The sequence below is a fragment of the Strix aluco genome, chromosome 3 (genome assembly GCF_031877795.1).
Source record: "Strix aluco isolate bStrAlu1 chromosome 3, bStrAlu1.hap1, whole genome shotgun sequence".
NCBI classification, from domain to species: Eukaryota; Metazoa; Chordata; class Aves; order Strigiformes; family Strigidae; genus Strix; species Strix aluco.
The window spans coordinates 33,101,090-33,121,868 of NC_133933.1; the positions used below are offsets into that span (position 1 = coordinate 33,101,090).

At 38.4% G+C, this 20,779-nt stretch overlaps 1 protein-coding gene across 7 annotated transcripts in view; it reads right to left on the bottom strand.

Moving 5' to 3' along the window:
- THADA (THADA armadillo repeat containing) overlaps nucleotides 1–20,779 on the bottom strand; it is a 167,408-nt gene that overhangs the window by 107,490 nt on the left and 39,139 nt on the right. For 6 of the 7 annotated variants that reach the window (XR_012622436.1, XM_074818029.1, XM_074818027.1 and 3 more), the window contains exon 27: nucleotides 1,247–1,336. Coding sequence is in view for 5 of the 7 variants with exons in the window: in XM_074818029.1 (XP_074674130.1) it covers nucleotides 1,247–1,336 (90 nt within the window). In the remaining 2 variants the exon portion in view is untranslated. Of the gene's footprint in view, nucleotides 1–1,246; nucleotides 1,337–13,918; nucleotides 14,045–20,779 lie in introns of those variants that run through there. The other variant, XR_012622437.1, reaches the window with a different exon arrangement.

The following is a 20,779-nucleotide window of genomic DNA, read 5'->3' on the forward strand; positions in this document are numbered from 1 at the left end:
TGCTGGAATCAAACATGGCATCCAGTTCTCCTATGGCACCACTGGGTTTCCCTGTATGAAGGCACTTCAAGCTGTGCTGCCTTCACTTTCCTACATTATCCCAAGCCTCCTTTATTCCTAGTAATAGTGAGCTGCCTTTGTTTTTAAATAATATTAAAAACCAGCACAGACAATGTTTCCCTAGGAACTGAGAAACTGAGAAACCTGAGTTATTAAAAGATGGTTTAAAAAAAGTCTTTTTTTCAGTTTGGAAAGAAATGTGTATTTAGTAAATAGCAGGCTTTATTAAAGAATAGTTCTTGTCATTGACACCAAGTGGCTACTATTCATACTCTAAAAACAATCAGAAATTCAAGTCAAAATCAACACTTCCTGATTTAGTTAATGTAATAGTACATTAATAGCAAAATACAAGCCTTCATCTGCATTGAAAAAAGCATCCAAGGCCAACATTTCAAGCAGCAGCTTTCAATCTTTCTCAGTTTAAAGAGTACCCCAAATTTTCCAGTGATGACACTGTCACCTTTTGAAATGTCAGGTAAAGCAGCCTGCTGCCTGGAATATAATCACTCTCTTTTCTTACAGCACAGACTGCAAAACATGCAATGACTGGTGAAACTCCTGCTCTCAAGTATCCACCTCAGGCCCATTAAACAGGCAGCTGAACCTCACCCGTAAATTAGCTGCTAAACTTTCACAGTTTATACCATAGCATTTCAAGAAAAAACAAAGCCAGCACTGGTTTACTTTAAAAGTTCATGAACCTGGGGATAAGAGCATCAGCATCATCCCAAACCGTATCATTTGCATTGATCAAACTGGAGCTCTCAGCCACCATTTGTGGCTTAAAAAGAGATCAAGGACCTTCCCCAGAGTCAGCATGTCACAGGCTGGAAAATGTTCATTTAGGGTTACGTGAGGCCTATGACACTTAAACATGTTAGGAAGTCTCATCGTTAAACATGAGACAGCCAAACACCCGGTTTCTGTCTTTCCCTGAAATATAGATGTTCTTTAACATCTGATCCTAGGAACACAGCAGCTACTTATTACTCAACAGTAGTTCATACTCCAGAGACTTACTGCAATGTGCAGAAGTTACAAGAAAAAAAACCTTAGCAAGAGACGCTAGTATCGTTTCAAAGAGCACTGATGAAAAGAACAGCATTGGGGTGTATGTTGCACAACTACAATTAACCTTTTCATTGCACTTTATGTTTCAGAGATTTCTCAGACACCATCTTACCTGTTCAAAGTATTGGTTACAACCTCCAACTGCTTGAGAAGGAAAGGATAAAGACTTGGAAACCGAGAGAAAAACTCCCTTCCTGTCATTCTGCAGAAAGGAATGAAGAAGAGTTAAAATTAGCATTCTGCAGTAATTAGTTGCACTCAAAATACCAGTTTACTTGTTGGATTTCTGATGCTACAGTGAAGTCAGAGAGCCAGAAGAACCATGAACACATAATGAACTCCTTTCAAACAAGGCACAATGTTTTCATTAAAAAAGATGATACAGCACAGTTTACACAAGTAATTCTGTCTGTATGTGTGCATGCTAATTATCAGCTAAACTGGTTGGGACTTTTTGGGAAAAAAGGATCTTAGCCCATTAATCACACTAAAAAGAAAAGATACAGCAGCTTAAATTCTGGCACCATTTTAACAACATTCAGGTTGAACAAGAGAAGACTACAGTTGCTCTAGTATGGCTCGTACTAAATAGCTACTAAAACATATTTAATAGACAAGTACTAACATATGCTCATATTTTACTGACACTGAAAAGCATATCAGAAAAATAACTCACAGATGATCTGTAAAACACAGCAGCAGAAGCATCTGACCTTCCATTCATAGAATGGTGTGGGTTGGAAGGGACCTTCATGATCATCTAGTTCCACCCCCCCTGCCATGGGCAGGGGCACCTTCCACTAGACCAGGTTGCTCAAAGCCCCGTCCAACCTGGCCTTGAACACTTCCAGGGAGGGGGCAGCCACAACCTCTCGGGGCAACCTGTTCCAGGGTCTCACCACCCTCACAGTGAAGAATTTCTTCCTTATATCTAACCTAAATCCACACTCTTTCAGTTTAAAACTGTTACCTCTTGTCCTATCACTACACCCCCTGATAAAGAGTCCCTCCCCATCTTTCCTGTAGCCCCCTTTAGGTACTGGAAGGCTGCTATAAGGTCTCCCCAGAGCCTTCTCTTCTCCAGCTGAACAACCCCAACTCTCTCAGCCTGTCCTCATAAGGGAGGTGCTCCAGCCCTCTGATCATCTTCATGGCCTCCTCTGGACCTGCTCCAACAGGTCCATGTCCTTCTTATGTTAGGGGCCCCAGAGCTGAACACAGCGCTGCAGGGGGGATCTCACAACAGCAGAGTAGAGGGGGAGAATCATCTCCCTCAACTTGCTAGCCACACTTCTCTTGATACAGCCCAGGATACGGCTGACTTTCTGGGCTGTGAGCGCACATTGCTGGCTCATATCCAGTTCTCCATCCACTAATACCCCCAAGTCCTTCTCCGCAGGGCTGCTCTCAATCCACTCCTTGCCCAGCCTGTATTTGTGCTTCGGATTGCCCTGACCCATGTGCAGGACCTTGCACTTGGCCTTGCTGAACTTCATGAGGTTTGCATGGCCCACCTCTCCAGCATGCCCAGGTCCCTCTGGATGGCACATCCCTTCCCTCCAGCCTGTCGACCACACCACACAGCTTGGTGTCATTGGCGAACTTGCTGCAGGTGCACTCAATCCCACTGTCCATGTCTCCAACAGAGATGTTAAACAGCACCGGTCCCAATACCAACCCCTGAGGAACGACACGTGTCACTGCTCTCCACTCGGACATTGAGCTGCTGACCACAAGTTTTTGAGTGCAACCATCCAGTCAATTCCTTATCCACCGAGTGGTCCCTCTGTCAAATCCACCTCTTTCCAATTTCGAGACAAGGATGTCGTGTGGGACAGTGTCAAATGCTTTGTACACATCCAAGTATATGACATCAGTTTAGCCCTCTTCACACAGCACTGCTTCTAGTACATGGCAGTCATGGCACTTCCAGACCACGTTTTTTCCTTGTGTAGATGGAGCAACCACATTCAAAACAGAACAATTGAACTCATCCCTAGCCAGAATTAATAAGGCAGCATAGTTCAAGCCACAACAGCAAATCAATCCAAGCTAAAAAGAGATAAGTAGAAATCTTCTGTATTTGTTTGTTTTATAATCTTTTGATCAGATAAAGAATGACTTCATGTTTTATAGGAAACCATTTAGCATTGTCTAAGCAAGAACCACTTAAATGTCACAGTGGGGAGGTTCTAATTAGACATATACGCTATGCAGATAAAACAGACTCCTTTTAAAAATAAATAAATAAAAGGCCATCCATTTTGAAGAAGAAAGCCTACTGCAGAGTTTGCTTGCCACATGATCAACCAAGATAAATAAGTACATGTTAGCATGACTCCAGTGCAAAGCTTCCAACAAGCAGAGATCCAGGTCTAGAAAAATAACATGATGAGACGGCAAGATTGAATGTGCGTAAAAATAAGCATACAAAAAAAAAAATTATCACGCAAGAGTAAATCAGCACATGGCAAGCACCAGCACAGCTTCTTCCAGCACTCAGCTAACATAACATGCCTTAGCCACAGGCCACAGAACAAACACAACAAAACCAGATCGCTAGATGGAAACAAATGTTCAAAAGGTACAGGAAGCTTTCTCTAAGCACGTAAGAACAGTACAGTGAATTGCTGTAACTAAAAGCATGACCAAAGATTCTGCAGTAGCTGTTACACCTACAAAAAAGACTTCGGTTAAAAAATTTAGATGGAAGCATTCGAACTGTGAATGAATAAAAATTGAAGCACTAATGAGGATGGTTTAAAAACATCAATACTCATAATCACTGGTTATTTAAGCAGCAAATATCCACGTAATTTCTTCTTACAGCTTCTTCAAAAAAACTTCAATTTTTTGCACATACATTATGTAGCAAACTGAAGTTGCAAAGCCAGAGACAGCACAAAGCGTAAGATCTAAGTAAGTGTATCAAGTCAAGCAGCCCATCTTACTGAGTTTTCATATGTAAAACATTAAGAACTTGGTATTTAACAAAAAAAAATTTAAAAATCAATCTGGAAATGCTGTGACACCTCCACCTATTGTGCCACAGAGTGCATCAAGCAAAAGCAGAATTTGGGTTAAATTTCCTATGAAACGAATGGCCACTGGTTAGAGCCTTAAGAGAGGACTATATGCAAGTAGCATCTCACAAAACAAGTATTTTTAACAGGCCCATTTTTAATGTATTAAAAATTCAGTAGCCAAGTTTGAATCGATATTAAATGGAACTGAATATCCTTACAAAGCCTTGAAATTCTTTCTAATTAGTGTGGTTTCATGAATCTTTTTGACAGAGAAAGAAAACAATAACTACTGAAGTGGGTAACTTACATAATCTCCCACTTGGTTTACTGCTCCACAGGTTACATGAGGGGAGAAGGCAGTCTAATCAAAACCATTAATCAGCAAAATCTGCAGAAAAGATGCCCAAAGGCACTTTCAGAAAAAGAGAGACACAACTGACTGAGGACTGGTTGTCGAGGGATGATTTTAAGGGGCCTCAAGTTCAGAGAGGAAACAAGGAAGACTACACATTAGTAGAAGTGCTGCAAAATGAAAAGACATTCTCAAAAATACAGAGCACCAATTTATGTGTGAATCCACAACCTGGAGATGTCAAGGCAGGGAGATGTGCAACTAGAGAATGCAAAGCAAAACAGCTGGAGTAAAACACAGTTGTTTAATTTTTGATAACTGACCATGCTTGTTCCTGGAAATGTGTACACATAATTAGACACGCGCAAGTATTTGTGCACAGTAACTGAGACAGGAACAACAAAAAAATGCATGGTTCTGTTTTTCAAAAATATTCATGACACTAAATCACATATTTATTAATGTCATCAAAAACTATACTGGTTTGAAAACTGAATACCGACACTTAAGATGTGGCTCATGCATGTTAGCGATACAAACAGACTCATGCATGTGCATACACACACAAATGTGAGTCAGGCTTCATAATTATTAAGTTATCCATATCTTTAAAACAAGGTAAGTCCTTAACATACCTATAAAGCAATGTATCAACTAAACGTGGACTAAAACAATCCAAAAATCACTGCTAACAGTTTTCATGGAACAAACTTTTTCTTCCTTTTCTAAAATTATCTGACAAGGAATGATAGGTTTAAATTAAAAGTATAACTATCTTTCCATTAGTCACTGACACAGTTCAAACACAGATTTTTGGCAAAGTACCATAATTAAATCCTTAAAACTAACATTTTGCAGATCACAGGATTTTACATCTACTCAGTCTAAAATATGTTTATGAGAGAAGTAACTGGGAAGAGCCTTAAGACACTAGTATTTTTCCCCATGTCCAGCTGAAATTATTTTTATATTGCTTCAGAGCTCATCTGTGATAGTATGTTCAACTACAGCCTATGTAACAGTACTTTCTTTTTCCCTGTTAGTAACCCAAAGTAGCCCAACTTCACAATCCAGAATTTCAGATGGGATTACTGAGACCTAAACAATGGACTAGTGGAAGGTTATTTACTGAAACAGAAAGTACGCTAATGAAACAGAAAAGTTATCAGTGGGCTGATGATGATTACAATAAAATCCCTCTCCCCAATGTAAAATGTCATTTAAGTATATAATTTAAATGATGCTTAATGTCAAAAGGTTGAGAGATAAACTAATGGAAGCACTCCTATCCTCTTAAATTCACTTGTAAAATTAATTTGTAAAACTGTATACACACAGAATACTGTGGTGAATAAATAGGAAGATGCAATATTTATGCCTCACATACTCTGCAGTTCAACAATAATAATGCTTTGTCATTTGCAAGCAATTCTGCAGAAAAGCCATATGACTGAATTAGAGTACAACCCATTCACAAAAGGTTCCATTTTGATGGCTGGAGACAGCAGTGATGTTTATCACTTTTCAGAAGAAAGACTGATGAAGAATGTTTATGTAGAAAGGAAGACATACGTGAGTTTCTTTCCCATTTTCACTCACGTTTCCCACCTGAAGAGATGTTCCATTAACAAACGCCAGTCATACAGAGGTATCTTCTGTACGATGACATACAGAATCAAGCTACACCCACCACTCCTAACTATTCTCTGCATGCCCTTGAGTCAAACAAACTCTTTCCCAGTTTTGTCTCCTCCAGAGTCTGTTTAAGAGGGAAAGAAGGTTCCGATAACAGCAAGAAAGATATTTCAGAGAATACAGAGTTCATATAAATCAGCAAGAAGTTATCCTGAAGACGTCTGATGCTACAGAGGATACGATTTAATGCCTAGCAGTAAGCATTTGGAAGACAACAGTGAATCACAGCTAAATTAACAAAAATCAAAAACTAGTTGTAGTAGCAAAAATTAAAAAAAAGACATAACTGAAAGCAGACTGTACATCTATAAAACTTTAAGGAAAAGTCTATTTTAAGCATGAACAAGAATATAGTTTACATGTTGATAATGCTTCTTTAGGAAAAATGCAAAAACCAGCTTTACTTTTCTCTGAAATAACCTAACACAGAAGCTCTTATTATACTCTTGATTGTCAGTAGTTCTTCCATTCATTTAGCACTGGTTCTTCAGATTGGGGTGGCTTAAAGTAAGCTAAAGATGAGGTACTTTCAAGTTTTCATTTCCTCTTCTTTGCTTGTGAAAACATTCAGTATCATCAAAATTCTAGAATCAGACTCATAAATGCTGCTGAAAACTGTGACATCTCTGGTCATCATACATTATGTTTGTCTGAGTAACAACTTGGTGCTGCATAATACAAGGGTTAGTATCCATGTTTATATAACTAATGTCTTTCTAAATAAATATTCCATCTTTATGCATGAGCAGGCGAAATATTTACCTGCATTTAAAAAAATACATTTAAGAATAAAACCATGGATGTTGCAGTGTTCTTCCTTAAGCTCTGCTGTACACTTAAGAGAATACTCTAGATTAAAATTCTGCTGTGACACTGGGGCATATGTATCATTTTACTGCGACATGTGTCAAAGATTACCTGCTTCTGTTCTTTCATTTATTTTTCAGAAGGACTGAAGGCTTTATAACCTTGTACACTGCTTTTAGTAACTGACATGTAAAGAACACTTGCAGTAAATACATTCGTATTTGAGCACAGCATAGGAGAGTTTTAGAGACAAATTTGAGGGCAGCAAGGGTCTCTGGTGTGCTTTTTGAACATAAATATTGCTGACATCTCAGGTCAGCTGACAAATGCATGGTCAGATCTGTGATGGGAAAAAATAATGTTATTTTTAAAAAGGAAAAATAGAACTGGAATATGAAAAAAGCAGTACAGACACATTTAAAGAGATCAAGACCAAGAATGTAGTTTTCATGAGATTATGTTGTCTTTTAATTGTCTCCTGTAAAATCTACTCTTGCTATACCAATCCTTACACTGGAATCACTAACCATAATATGTCAAATGTTAAAGAGCATTAGAGCAGAAACAGAATCCAGTTTACTCCTTGCACTTCAAGGACAATTGCTGCTGAAATTATTTAAAAACTAGGACTGAATTTGGCAAAACTGTCATTCGAAACGACAGATTTATAAAGATGATCCACATTTTACATATTTCCTTCTTTCGCTTTCATTAAACTGAAAAAAACCCCACAGTGCAGCTTAGCTAGACTAAATTAATGAGGCTAGTTTTTAATTGCCCATTTTGACATTCATGTTCTTTCCCTGACCCTTATCACTTTTTAAGTAGGCAGATCCTGTCTCAGAATATATGAAGTTTATTTCCCTATTAAGAAAGACATACTTCAGAAGCATAAACTTAAAATAAATGGAAAATATTTTCTTAAACTATACAAAAAATACCAAGAAAAAAATGTATAACGTTGTTTTATACTGAGGTAATGGTAAAAATCAAAGCTAATTCAGATATGCTTTAAGAACTAAATGCATTTTTTGCTCCTTTATTAGTATTAAAGAATATGACAGTCAGATGCATTTCATGACAGGACAGCTAGCAGTAATAAAGGTACAGAAAGCAGAAATTATCCTAACTGAAGGGGAAGCAAAACTCAAATAATTACCACATTCAACTCAAAGGATAATTTCTTATCTTGGATTTTAGAACATAGCAAGACAGCATAATATTATACAACTAGGGAAGCAAATACGTAACTTTTTAAATTATTCAAAAGTGCTGGTAGGGCAAACAATTCAGAAAACTACAGATGTTTACTTTCAAGAATATACAGACATTCAGGGAAAAAATAAACTTGAAAAAGAGAACAGTACAGATAAGGGAATAAGATAAAATGGAATTAAGTGCAACGTGCAAAACTTTTAGAAACTAGATTGTGCCAACCTAACCCATACCTTATCCAAGAACAGTAAAAATATTTCTAGACAAAGAAAATAAAACAGTTCTAGTCACACAAGTCTCCTGAATGTTATCTCAACAAATGGAATGCTCGAAATCTGCAAATTTTTTACTCAAAATTTGCTTCAAAGTAAAGAGCAGGGCAGCTCCAGCTTGGAGCAGAAATCCAGTTTTCATATGCTTCCTTCAGGGCTAAAAAGCCCATGGGCTTTCTGTGAGACACAGAAAACAGCAGGAAGCAGACAACATCCTGCAATGTAGTCTGAAGAAATATCTACACGAGGTCCACAGTGAAACTACAGTTTTGGTTTAACAGATTAAACTCTGGTGTAATCTCTGTGAGTGACAATATGTGACATGCTGCAATTAGGGTGTGCTATTAGATAAAAGGGGTAAGTTATAGAAGGAACTTTAAAAAGACCCAAAACCAACATGTTTCAAGTCAGTTATTGGTGGACCTAATCTATTGTTGGGATCAATATTATTATTAGTTTAATTGAAGACCATGCTAAAAGAGTTAGTAGTGTGCCAATGAAAATCTATCGATGAAAGAAAAGTTACAAGGCATTATCTGTAGAGAGGGAAGATCAAAACACTATGAAACAAAACAAGGTATCCTGAGAACCGGAATAGTAGAAGGACATGACATTAATAACAGATAAAAAGACTGCATATATGAGGACTAATTAAAAGATGTGTTACAAGTTAGGAGCTCATCAGCTGGAAAAAGCAAAAGGATCCAAGTGTATTACTTGGTACCTTAGATCCCTTATCAAGAGGACAAAGACGAAGGGCAAATGTGATTTTGTAACACATCAACCCTGATAATGTCAGTACGGACAAGGAAGTACTAATACCACTCTCCAACAATCAGGTAGGACGTAAACTGGAATAAATCACAGCTAACTTCCAGCTAAAAGACATGCTTAAAAAAAGCTGCTCACATGACCAAGGGAATAGAAAGCAAATTTGCTGAGAGGGGATTTAAAAACCTCAACTTGTTTTGTCTGGCAAAATTAACACAGACGGGACATATGACTGGCATCCACAAATACCTCAAGGGAAGCACCAGGAGGGAAAATAATTCTTTAAAACAAAGGACAATGCTGGCATAAGAACAAATGAGTATTAAATGGCTATGAATAAATATACATTGCCAGTTAAGTTTCTAATGATCAAAGCAGCAAGATTCTTGAGAAGTTTTACTTGGGAAGGTGGCATTCGGGGACTCTTCCTGCAGAAATAGTGGGAAAAAGCAAATTGTTTTTAAGATGCGACTCGATCAGTTTATAAGAACAGCATAGCAAGCTTGTTTATGAAAAGAACTGAGTCAATGTACCAGCAGGACCCTTACTACCGTGCACTCCTGTGCTTTTCTGACATGCTGGTCTGCATGGAAATTCTAACCCTTTCTTAAACACGTGTAGTTCAACTGGTGCTGAACTGTTGCTGATAAGAATTATATAAGGATTAGCAACCGGTAATTTTAAAATCTCACCCTTGATGTCATCAATCAAACTAAGACTGTATGCAAGCAGATTCCAAAATGCACACTGGATGAGTATGGAAAAAGTTCTAGAACTTCCTTTTAGAAGTTCCAGGCACTTAGTGATCACCCTTAAAAAGTTGGCTTGTATTTCACTCTAACAAAATTGAAGTCTACAGTGTGTTTCTGAAAGGGTGAACAGGTGGCTAAAACCTTCTCAAAAAACAAAAACCTCCAAAAGAATTGCAGGTTTCACTTGACTTGAGAAAAGAGGAGCCGAATCTTAAATTTATCCTAAAATGACCCCATTATGGTCAGCTCAGGGAGGTAATATGCAAATTCCAGGGCAAGCACCATAACTGGAGTTTGGGAAGAGAGCGTACACACTACTGAAAGGCTCCAAACTTGCCAGGTTTCAGAGTTTCACGTCCATAAAGAAGTAACTGACTGAGAAATCACCCTAAAAAAACTCGTCCATAAATGCACAGAGAACCCAAGAGTCTGGTGAGCATTCAAATAGATGAAACTCAAAACATATCTCTGACAACTGATAAAACAATTCTCATCATTTAAAAATCATTCTCGGAATTTGTTCTTTCGTATTTCTTAGGGAAAGCAGTTAAGCCACATTTTTATTAAGGCAGAATACTTTAAAATGGACTAGAAAATGCTGTACTCATTAAACAGGTTCAGCTTCACTCACTTTCTCATTTGGAAGCTGAGAGAGTACAGCTTGGATAAACAAAGCATTCAGGCTGGACCACCAGGCCCAAAGGGTATCTCGGTGGTTTAATGTTCGGTTGTTGGCTGGTAACCAGTGGAATACTCCACAGGTCAATTCTGGGGCACCTACATCCCTCAACATTTTTATCAACAGCTTGGCTGATGAGATAGAAAGCACCCTCTGCAGATCTGTGGACAACACTGAATCAGAGGGAGTGGATGAAACACCGAACAGTAGAAGTTCAGTCTAGACAGACCTTGAGAAATTAGAGGATTGGGCCAACAGAAACCTCATGCAGCTCAACAAGGAGAAACACAAAATTTTGCACCTGGGCTGAATAACCCTGAACATCAGCAGAGACGAAAACCAGCTGGCTCAGTAACAGCCCCATGGGAAAGAGAACCTGAGGGTTATAGCGGATGCCAAGCTCAGGATGAGCCAACAGCACGTCCTCACTGCAAACAGGGCAAACCACATACTGGACTACGTTCATTAGGACAAATGCGGCAGCAGCTCAAGGGAAGTTATTATCGTCCTCTACTTGGCACAGTGAAGCTGTACATGGAATCCTCCATCCGGTTTTGGATTGCCAGGTTCAGAAGAGATTAGAAGAAACAGGAGAAGGTCCAGCAAACAGCTGCTCAGATGGACAGGGCCTAGAATACATGCCCTCTGAGAAGAAGCTGAAGGACCCAGGTTTGTTCTTTTTGACAAAGAGGAGGTCCAGGGAAGATCCAACAGCAGCCTACAGCCACTTGAAGGAATCAAAGATTAAAGAGCTAAACTTCTTGCAGTAGTTGCAGACTGTACAGAAAGGCCCAATGATCACAAATCATAACTTGGGAGTTTTAAATTGGGCAACAGGAAAAAAGGGGAATGAAGCATTGCAACATGTTACTCGGAGTAGTTGCGAAATCTTCATCCTTGGAGGTTTTTAACTCATCCAAAGCCACTGCTGACCTGATCTAGTGTTGCTAACCGTCATACTTTGAATGGGAATCAGGATCAAGAGATCCCTTTACAGTTTCTATGATTCCACTTAGCTACTTCCCACTCTAGCACCATGGTTTTAATCTTGTCTTCTTAACAGCTCAGTGTTTTTCTTGTCTTCCTGTATTTGTTGGCCATCACTAGCTACTGCAATTACAGTAAAAAATAGCTGCTGCTAAGAACAACAAAATTCTTGAGATTTACCTGGTTTTTAGTGAATTAGTAACTTAGTCTTCAGTTCAGCATGAAGTATTATTTTTGCCACAGTGTACACTAGTATTTAAAATACTAGCTTGATGTGAAATAAAAATAACTGCTGAAGATTTTGTTTAACTCAGAAATGGTATATATTCATGAAAGCTCCTGATTTGCCGTCCCTCTGAATGACAACCAGAGAATCATCACCATTCTTACTAAGAGACAGAGACAACAGCAAAAGGCAAGTTCTTTTAGAATTAAATATCACACAGAAATTTTAAGGGTTCGCTTCAGATAATCTTGTTTTGAGGAACATACCTAAGAGTTAAATTCCTGAAATCACATCCTGTCTCAGGGCTTATGACAAGCTGCTTTCAAACAAACATTTCACATGCATAAGAGAAATATAGCGCTCCCACAGAAAACAAAATGGCCATGTAATTTTGGGGGGAGGCTTGAAAAGCCACAATGAAGCTTGGAAAACACAACTGTAAAAAGCCTGGTGCAATACATCAGCTAATAAGCCCAAGAGCAAGAATATACAAGATTATTGCATACTTGTTTTTCTAAACCTAAGATGATACAGGACACTTTTTCAAGGACAAAAAGGGACAGCTTTTCTATAACCACATCAAGTTAGTTACAAAAACCAATTCAGATTTCATTTTTACCTCGCATGAAATGAAAAACACTGTGAGGGGGAAAGAAGAATCATTATAAAGATGCGGGGTTTGCATTTTCAATAAAGATGTGGTGACTTTGCACCTTCAATAAATCTAACATTTGTTTTGTTAGGAATTAGAAAATACTTAAATCCCAGAACAGTAAGCAAAATAGTTTAAGTTCACTGACTTGAAAAAACATTCTTCTATGCTACACAGCCCTAAAATAAATACTTAAAAGGAACTAAGAATACGCAACTATATCTTGGTTTTCACTTTCCTTCAGATAGAAGTGCTAGAATAAACATTCTTACTAGTTTACGTTGCTGTGCTTTTATGAGGTTAATAACTGAACTGTCAATCAAGGCCTGTATAAATACAGTAGTTAAATACCTTCTGCTTTAGAAGCACTTCTATTTACAAGAGAGCTGGCCAAGATTTCCAAAGGACTGCATGGTCTGGTTTGCTTTGATCTCTTAAGTACAAGTTTTTTTTATACCTCATGTTTTGCTATTTATTATACCCTTTGTGTAATCAGGTACGGAAAGAGCACCTGTGTAGAACAAATACTTCAGGAAAAGTGTGACTCAGAGGAATAATTATGCAACACACAGTTCACTAAAAGACCTTGTGAAGTCCTTTTCCAAGAGCACTTTTGATGCTATGCTAGCAAGAGAAGTGTACAATGGGCTCAGAATAAAAATAGGGGAACATCACTTAAATCCAACATCACAGATACAACCTGGTACCTATATCAACATGTTAATCAACATTCAACTTCGATATACATACACAAACATGTCTGTATATCTGCATGGATATAAAACTATATATAAAACATAGTTTAAAATAAAATATATTTTACATATATAAAATAATTTTTTAACAAACTCAAACCTTTTAAAGAAGTTGAACTGTGTATATGCATGAGTGTGCACATGTGTCTATGTACATACATACATATGTATACACACACGGATAAATAAAATTAAGAGATATGTATGCACCTCTAGAAAGTTCTCCAAGCACTCTGTTCAACCACTGTCTATGTAACTAGTATCTTTAATCTCTTGACACAGATTTAGCATTGTGAATTTTACCTCCAAACTACCCACACACTTTGTCTGGAAGTATTCTGTGAAGAGTAACTGCTTTTTACTCAGTATGGTGAAGTTAATAAGGGATGTGTACATTATGCATGAAACAAAACAGAATAATTATATTAATTCATATTAATGAAAACTTTTATCAATGCAGCAGAAACTAAATTATCTACTCATGTGGTTAGGTTTACAGTAATTTTTGTTTCAATGAATGTTACTCACTCGGTAGAAACAAACATTAACATTATGCCCCTAATCTATTTAAAACAAATGAATGGACTGAAGTTACCTCAGGCCAGCACCATGTATTTTTAGGATGTTTCACTTTCGGTAAACTTTCATTCAGGTCACTTTACCCTGTTCATCTTCCTATTTTCTGGCTCTGATTTAAGAAAGCATGTTATGAAGATCCTCCCTGTTCAGGAGAGCACAGATACACATTTGCACATCAGTCCTTTAAGTGTGTGTTTAGGCCCCAAAGAGTTGACTGGGATTTATGTGGGTTAATGCTTTTCTGACTCTGTATGCACAAGATAAAATCTTGAAATAAAAATGGTTCTGTTGATTTTAGGCATTTCAGATAGATACACACATTGTGTTCGTAAAATCAGCAGAAATCATATACCACAGAGCATCCTCAGCATCACAGAGAACAGTCCGTATTTTCTGCTACAGGGAATTTTAGACAGTTTTAGATTAGACTTGTAAAACAAACAGAATAATGGAAGTAGTAACACAGAGGGAAACAGATTAGGAGCTTGTTTTCCATTTGTGTCTGTTTCTGCACAAACCTTTCATAAATTTTACCTTCAGTTTACAAGTTAATAGCACCTTATCATCATTATTCTTATATAAAGGCACTTAGAAATAGGAAGCCTGTTCAAAATTATGTTTAAACAAGCATATTGTTATTGAACTATTAATCAGTAAAGGCCGTAATGGTTATCTGAGTCAATCTGAACTTTTGCATGTTTTCTTGAGACAGTTCTGAGACTAAGCCTTCTAAATCTGTCAAAGTCAATAAAAAAAAGAGCCAGAGCATTAAAAACAAAGAAGTTGAGCAAAATAAATGTGGCCTATTTTTGGCAGACAGAAGGGGAAGGGATTTCTTTTTAACAAAAACAACCCCCTCACAAGACTGCACCAAATCCTTCATAACTTCTTCACAAGCATTCACTGGAACAACTAAGGTGGCATGGAGGGAACAGGCTGCAAAACGTGGCACAGAAGGAGCTAGAGGAAAAGGAGCAGAGGCATTTAAACGGCTCAGTCATCTTGTGAAACCTCACTGCCACTGACCCAGTATTTCAGCTGAAAAGCTGCAGCAGACCAAGGTTGCCAGAGAAAATCCACTAGGGAATCACTAACGAGATCCAAGACAAAGCAATCCCAACCCTTCCGCCTGCAGCATGTGGTCCAAGAGGTACAGAGCTCAGAGGCCACTTTTGTGAATCAAGCCATACTTGCGTTTCCCTGCTGAAGCCAGCACAAGAGGCTCAGCACTCTGCTGCCTCACCGCTGCCCTTCCTGTGGACCCATTGCTGTGGTCAGCATCCTCTTACGCGTAGCCGCACCTCAGGTGGCACACAGGACTTCTGCCAGTGGTATGTCTCCCATCAGCACTGAGTGTTTACAGGCTAAAGTCAATCTGAGTATCACCTCCAGTGATACTCTCCTGAGGGCTATCTGATTTTACAACACTGATGTGCCAACTACAGCTTGACCACACTAGTGCCACCAAAGTTTCAGCTAACCCCAAAATAGTACTGGCCACTCCTCTGTGGGCAACACAGACCCATCTCAGAAGTCCTATCAGAGCCCAGTATGATGCACTGCAAATGTCTAATAAAGTTGCTGTTAAGACTGACAAAACATCATTGATGTAAGAGAAGATTTTTCAGCTGTTAAATTAGAAATATGGGAAGTATTAGCCTGCCAGATGTGGAACATTCAACAGGAATCATGTACTTATTTTATGTACTTTAAGCTACAACTCTAGAGTGCCTTAGTGAAAAGGAAGATAATACCAGATTCATTTAATTTAGGGATAGTATTACGAAAAGAGAGGTTTGCAGTAGAACATTCAATTTGCAGTGTTTTCCTCTAACCCTTCACAGTGTAAAATGCAATTATTGATGGTCTTAAAAACCTTAGTATTCATACAAAACCTTAATGTTAAAGAAAAAGTACATGTCAATTTAGGAGAAAAACAAAATCAACTTAGTGTTTTTAAAATTTAATTTGGTTTTACTCAGTGGCCTTCAAGTGTGCTAGCAACCACTTAATGAGAAGTACTGAACACTCAACTTGCAATAAAAACAAAGCAAGCAGAGGGCAGTCGTGCATGTTGACTGCCTCACAGCCAGTAGTGCATCTTCAAAACCTGTTCACATCTACAGTCTTCATCTTATTATAATTAGAAGAATAAGTTTCTCCTTTCCAAGTGCTTGAAGTTATTGATAATCATCAACATTTACTGACAGCTATCAATGAAAATAAAGACTTAAAGAAGTACTGTGTAGATGACAATTAGAGTTGTTCCGTTCTTTTCAAATATACGTAAACCAACATTGAGAACATGGCAACATTCATATGCAGTTTCCTAACAGCATGAGTATTTACTCCACAGAAAATGTGTGTTAACAGCTATGTATTTTTCTGCATATGCATTTTCCCTTCACTAGTCTAAATACATAGGAGCCTCCCCACTACCCAAATGCTAATATATACATATATACACTAGTTTGTGTAAAAATCACCAGGTTGCACTGCACCATTTCAGCCTTGCTTAAAAAACTGCTTTTTAATCAAAGAGTTGAAGCTTTTCCTTCCTGGAACCTTCCCCACCAAGGTGAGAAGCTAAGGGAATTCTCCCCACCCCCAATCCTTTCTTTTCACTCCAGCCTCTACCTCAGGCCACTGGTTCTTCTTTCTGAGGACTTTTCAACATTTATATTCCAACTCAAAAAAATCTATTTTCAGATAAGCCAGGACAATCCTTTTTTATTACTCTAAAGCTTGCTCTAAATCAAATGGCAAATTGCCTCAAAGGCAATTTCTGATCATGCTCATCCTTTAAAAAAAAAAAAAAAAAAGCCAAAAATCCTAGGTATTTGATGAGAAGACTCTTGTCTAGCAACAAGCAATAGCAGCTTTAATTAGCACTGCACTAGAGACCAAAAAGGTATCTGATATATGTGTATACTGTTCCACTGGTCTGTACTCCAGGATTATATAGTGTATATATAGACAATATATAGAGACATATATGTGCATCTGTGTAAGAACTTAGGTGAAAGTATCACTACTACTGTAACTCACTTGGGCAGAATTCCTCTACGATGAGAAATTTTATTACATTTCAAAATTAATTTCAGTTATCTTTATACATAAGTTATTTTGACTATCATGTACAGATCTGCATTAACTATCACAATATATATTCCATTTTATTTTTAGATTCTCTTTATCTCAAGACATCCTACTTTTTCATGTGATGAATACCAGAGCCTGCAATCAACCAGAGCAAACATTTACTTTAGATGATTTGCAATCTGTAGCAACACTAACAGGAGAAAAAAAAAAAAAAATTATTAAGCATACACTGCACCCCAGCTTCTTGAAAAGTGCATGGAAACAGCAAATCTACATTGTAAACTGACTGCACAGACAAACAGAAAATGGCTATTTAATCAAAACATGAGAGGCAAAACTCATTGGCCTACAGAACTCACTGCCGTTTGAAGTCCTACTTCAACCAATTTGCATTAAACCAAGCGTAGTACTCAGGTCTTCAACATGCCCCTCAGAGCGGTGCTTCCAGAGCCGCCCGTGGGAGGACAGGCGTGGGGGCCGGGGCCACGGCAGCCCCCCTCCAGAGGCACTGCTCGGGCGGGGGGCAGGCCTCGGCCCACCCGGCCCTGCAGCACAGGAGCAAGCGCTGAATGGCACTGGGGCTGGGGAACAGGGTGCAGCTGGTGGCATGGGAGCTAGGCACGTTAGGATACAGACCCAGCGTCCTTCAAATATGAAGTGACTGGCTAAACTAACATAATACCTGTGCTGTGAAGGGCTTGGAGAAGGGGTGGGTATTTTCTCTATATCACAGTGATGTGTCTATGCAGAGCACACTTTCTGTAACCAAATAAAACAGGCTAATTGCAGACTCCTTGCCAACCCTTCCTCACTACTTTGTATTTACGTGGCCAGAATTTCTTTCCAAGTCTTGTAGATTTGAAATTATCTTAACATTTAAGAGAATTATATTCCGAAATCAAGTATACAAAAACTAAACTAAACCCCCCTACAGGTAAGTGTTAGCAGGACCATTTTTAAAATGTCAATTTTCTGGAATTCAAAATATCATTTAGCCAAATACACACACAGAGATATATACACACACACTAAACACACACACTTACAGCAGCGTTAGAAGTTTTGATACAGTCTTTCTCAGAAAGAGAGAACCCAGAGAAAATGTCTTTGTTTCTAACTTTCTTTTCACTGGAAAGCTCAACCTGTATAGTTTCATAGACCATTGGAAACAGTCTTCATGTAACTTCTCTTTCTCTAATTGCAAGACCTGCACACGGTTGTTATTTTTCAAGTATTAATTTTCCAATTCATTATTTCCTCGCCCATGCTAAAATTAGAAAGACGCATCAATATTTAATGAGAACAGGATATGATTGTATCTCCTGTACAGCATGATGTAGAGTAGTCCCTTCAAATTTCCAGTGAACCCTTAAGAGTGTAGTCTGGCACCAGACCCAAGCCATGCTCAAGAAATCCCTCTCCTTCACTGCCCCAGTTCTCCACTCCCCAGTTGCACCAACACAGCTGTGGATGCAAACATGTTGCAGATGACACCCAGCAAAGCCCCCCACCACCAACTGAACCAGCACAATCAAGCAGCAGGAGCCACCATGTGTAGTTGGTGGTTCTTCTACCCGTGTCTCCTCAAACTGCAGACCAAGTTTTCAGAGAATAGACCTTCTCTAGCGTAATCTAGTATTGCCTTGTCCTCAAATTGAGACAGACAGTTCTGGTTGGCCTTCCTGATGCCCTTTCAATGATCACAAAGCCAGCTCAACATGCTTTCTTGTCTCTGCTCTCCAGCAGGGATGGCCACTGCAGATGTAACTTAAAACATCTATCAGCACAGTTAGAAATCCCCTCGCTCTCTTTGTCATGAAGTGAGGGGGCCCTTTCACACAGTTGTTCTACTGCAAACACCCAAAATGACACAGTAATGTTTGGAGGTTAAAAAAAACAAAGAACACAAAAAACCAAACCAGAAACCATAACAAAAACCCAAACCGGTTAGTCTTTTAGATATGACTGGAAAAAAATCAAATTAAATCAGGTTAGTGATCAGGCCTAGGTTATAGTTCATTCAGTCGTTCAATGCTTCATAACTGATCAAGACCTTCAAATAATGGACGACCACTGTGTTGTCACTATATAAACACCCCAGCTGCATGGCAGTTATCATTTACAGAATTAACATAAATAGGAAATGGAACATAACATCAGCAGACTGAAAGAAGCAAAAGACATGATAGGCCTATAATACTTTTATAAAAAATACTATATATGAATTTTTAGTGGAGATAAAACAGAAAAAGGGAAACAATCTAAAATCAGGCAAACTGGAAACCAAGGTCCTAATGGCAGCATCAGAGTCGGTCTCTGTCTCATAGACAGCCCCTTAATGCAAACAGAACATCCTGAAGGCAACAGAACAAGCAGCTCAAACCCAGAGGACTTTCTCACAAGCTCCTATAGATGCAATTTGCTAAAATGCTAGTGGTTTTGAAGTAAACTTCCAGATTTAAAAGTGAGGGGGGAAAATTACTTTAATATACAAATTCTGCTCCGGCAAAACACTAAACAAAACAAGTTCAGAGCTCTGGAGGAGAAGTGCCCAAGCGCAGCTGCACCCCAGGGATGTGGCTTGCAGGAAACAGTGCAGCAACGGTGACACCTCGTGGTGCCAAACCCCTGAAACACAGACCTCTTCCCAAACACAACCTACCTTAAACCCACCAGCCGGGTTCAAAGAAGCTTTACAAACAAAATAGCCAACAACCTCTACATCATTCTTCTTCTAAACCAGTATATCCTGCAGAAACAGGAGTCTGAAACTTGAAATCAAACCTCTGCTTCTGTTTTCATACCTCCTGTCTCTCACCTAACCTATCTTTAGAAGTGTTTTCCTATTCCCTGTTTTGTGGTATTGACGACTCCATGTGGGAAACAGTAGAACTGACTACGTACAATGTTTAATGCAAAGCTGCTAAATGAATAGAGGAAGAAAACGAAGCCAGCCCAGCTTTAACATCTTTTGGTCAAAATGACTACAAAGAAATTACTGTAAATAAAAAGCTTCAGAGAAATAAGTCAACAGTGCCAGTTACATGAAAAATAACGTTTTTAATTAATTCAACTATATAAAAGTCTGTTTTCCTTCATTCTGGTATCTCCCATCCCCAATGGATGCTCAAATGCATTACTTTCTGCAACTTCACAAACCGAAATCTCAGATTAACATATCTCATCACACTGCATGTATCTGAGAATCAGTTTGCCCTCCCACTGCAGAAGTTAGTGTGAAGTTTCTCCCTAGGATACAGGCTTAAAAAGCTGAGATACATACATCTTTCAATAAGTGTTCAATATCAAAATTTAAAAAAAAACCCCAACTTTAAATGCTGTTACAAAAACAAAATGAGAAGGCAAAAAAAGAAAACACTTTTTATCGCTTTACTTGGGTTTCAGGGGTTAAGGGAGTGAATTTTAGGTTTGGGCGAGAAGTGATTTGGGTTTAGGACAAAGCAGGGGTAATTTCATGCAGTATGGGAGATAACATTTCAAATAATTTTTGGGGGAAGAGTTATTTTCTAAGGGAAATCTCCCTCCAATCTCCCACCTGTATTTCTTCCTCACATTCATACATGTATAATAACTAATTTTTCAAGTGATACCTGAAATTAATTATTTCAAACTGCTAAAATGGCACCTATCTATCATCTAAAAAATGAAAGACTAGTATCATACCAGGACATTTGTTCATAATGTACATGAAAATTATATTAGTTACATAGATCAACACTAAGAAACCACTGTATAATGAGTAAAAAAAAAAGTT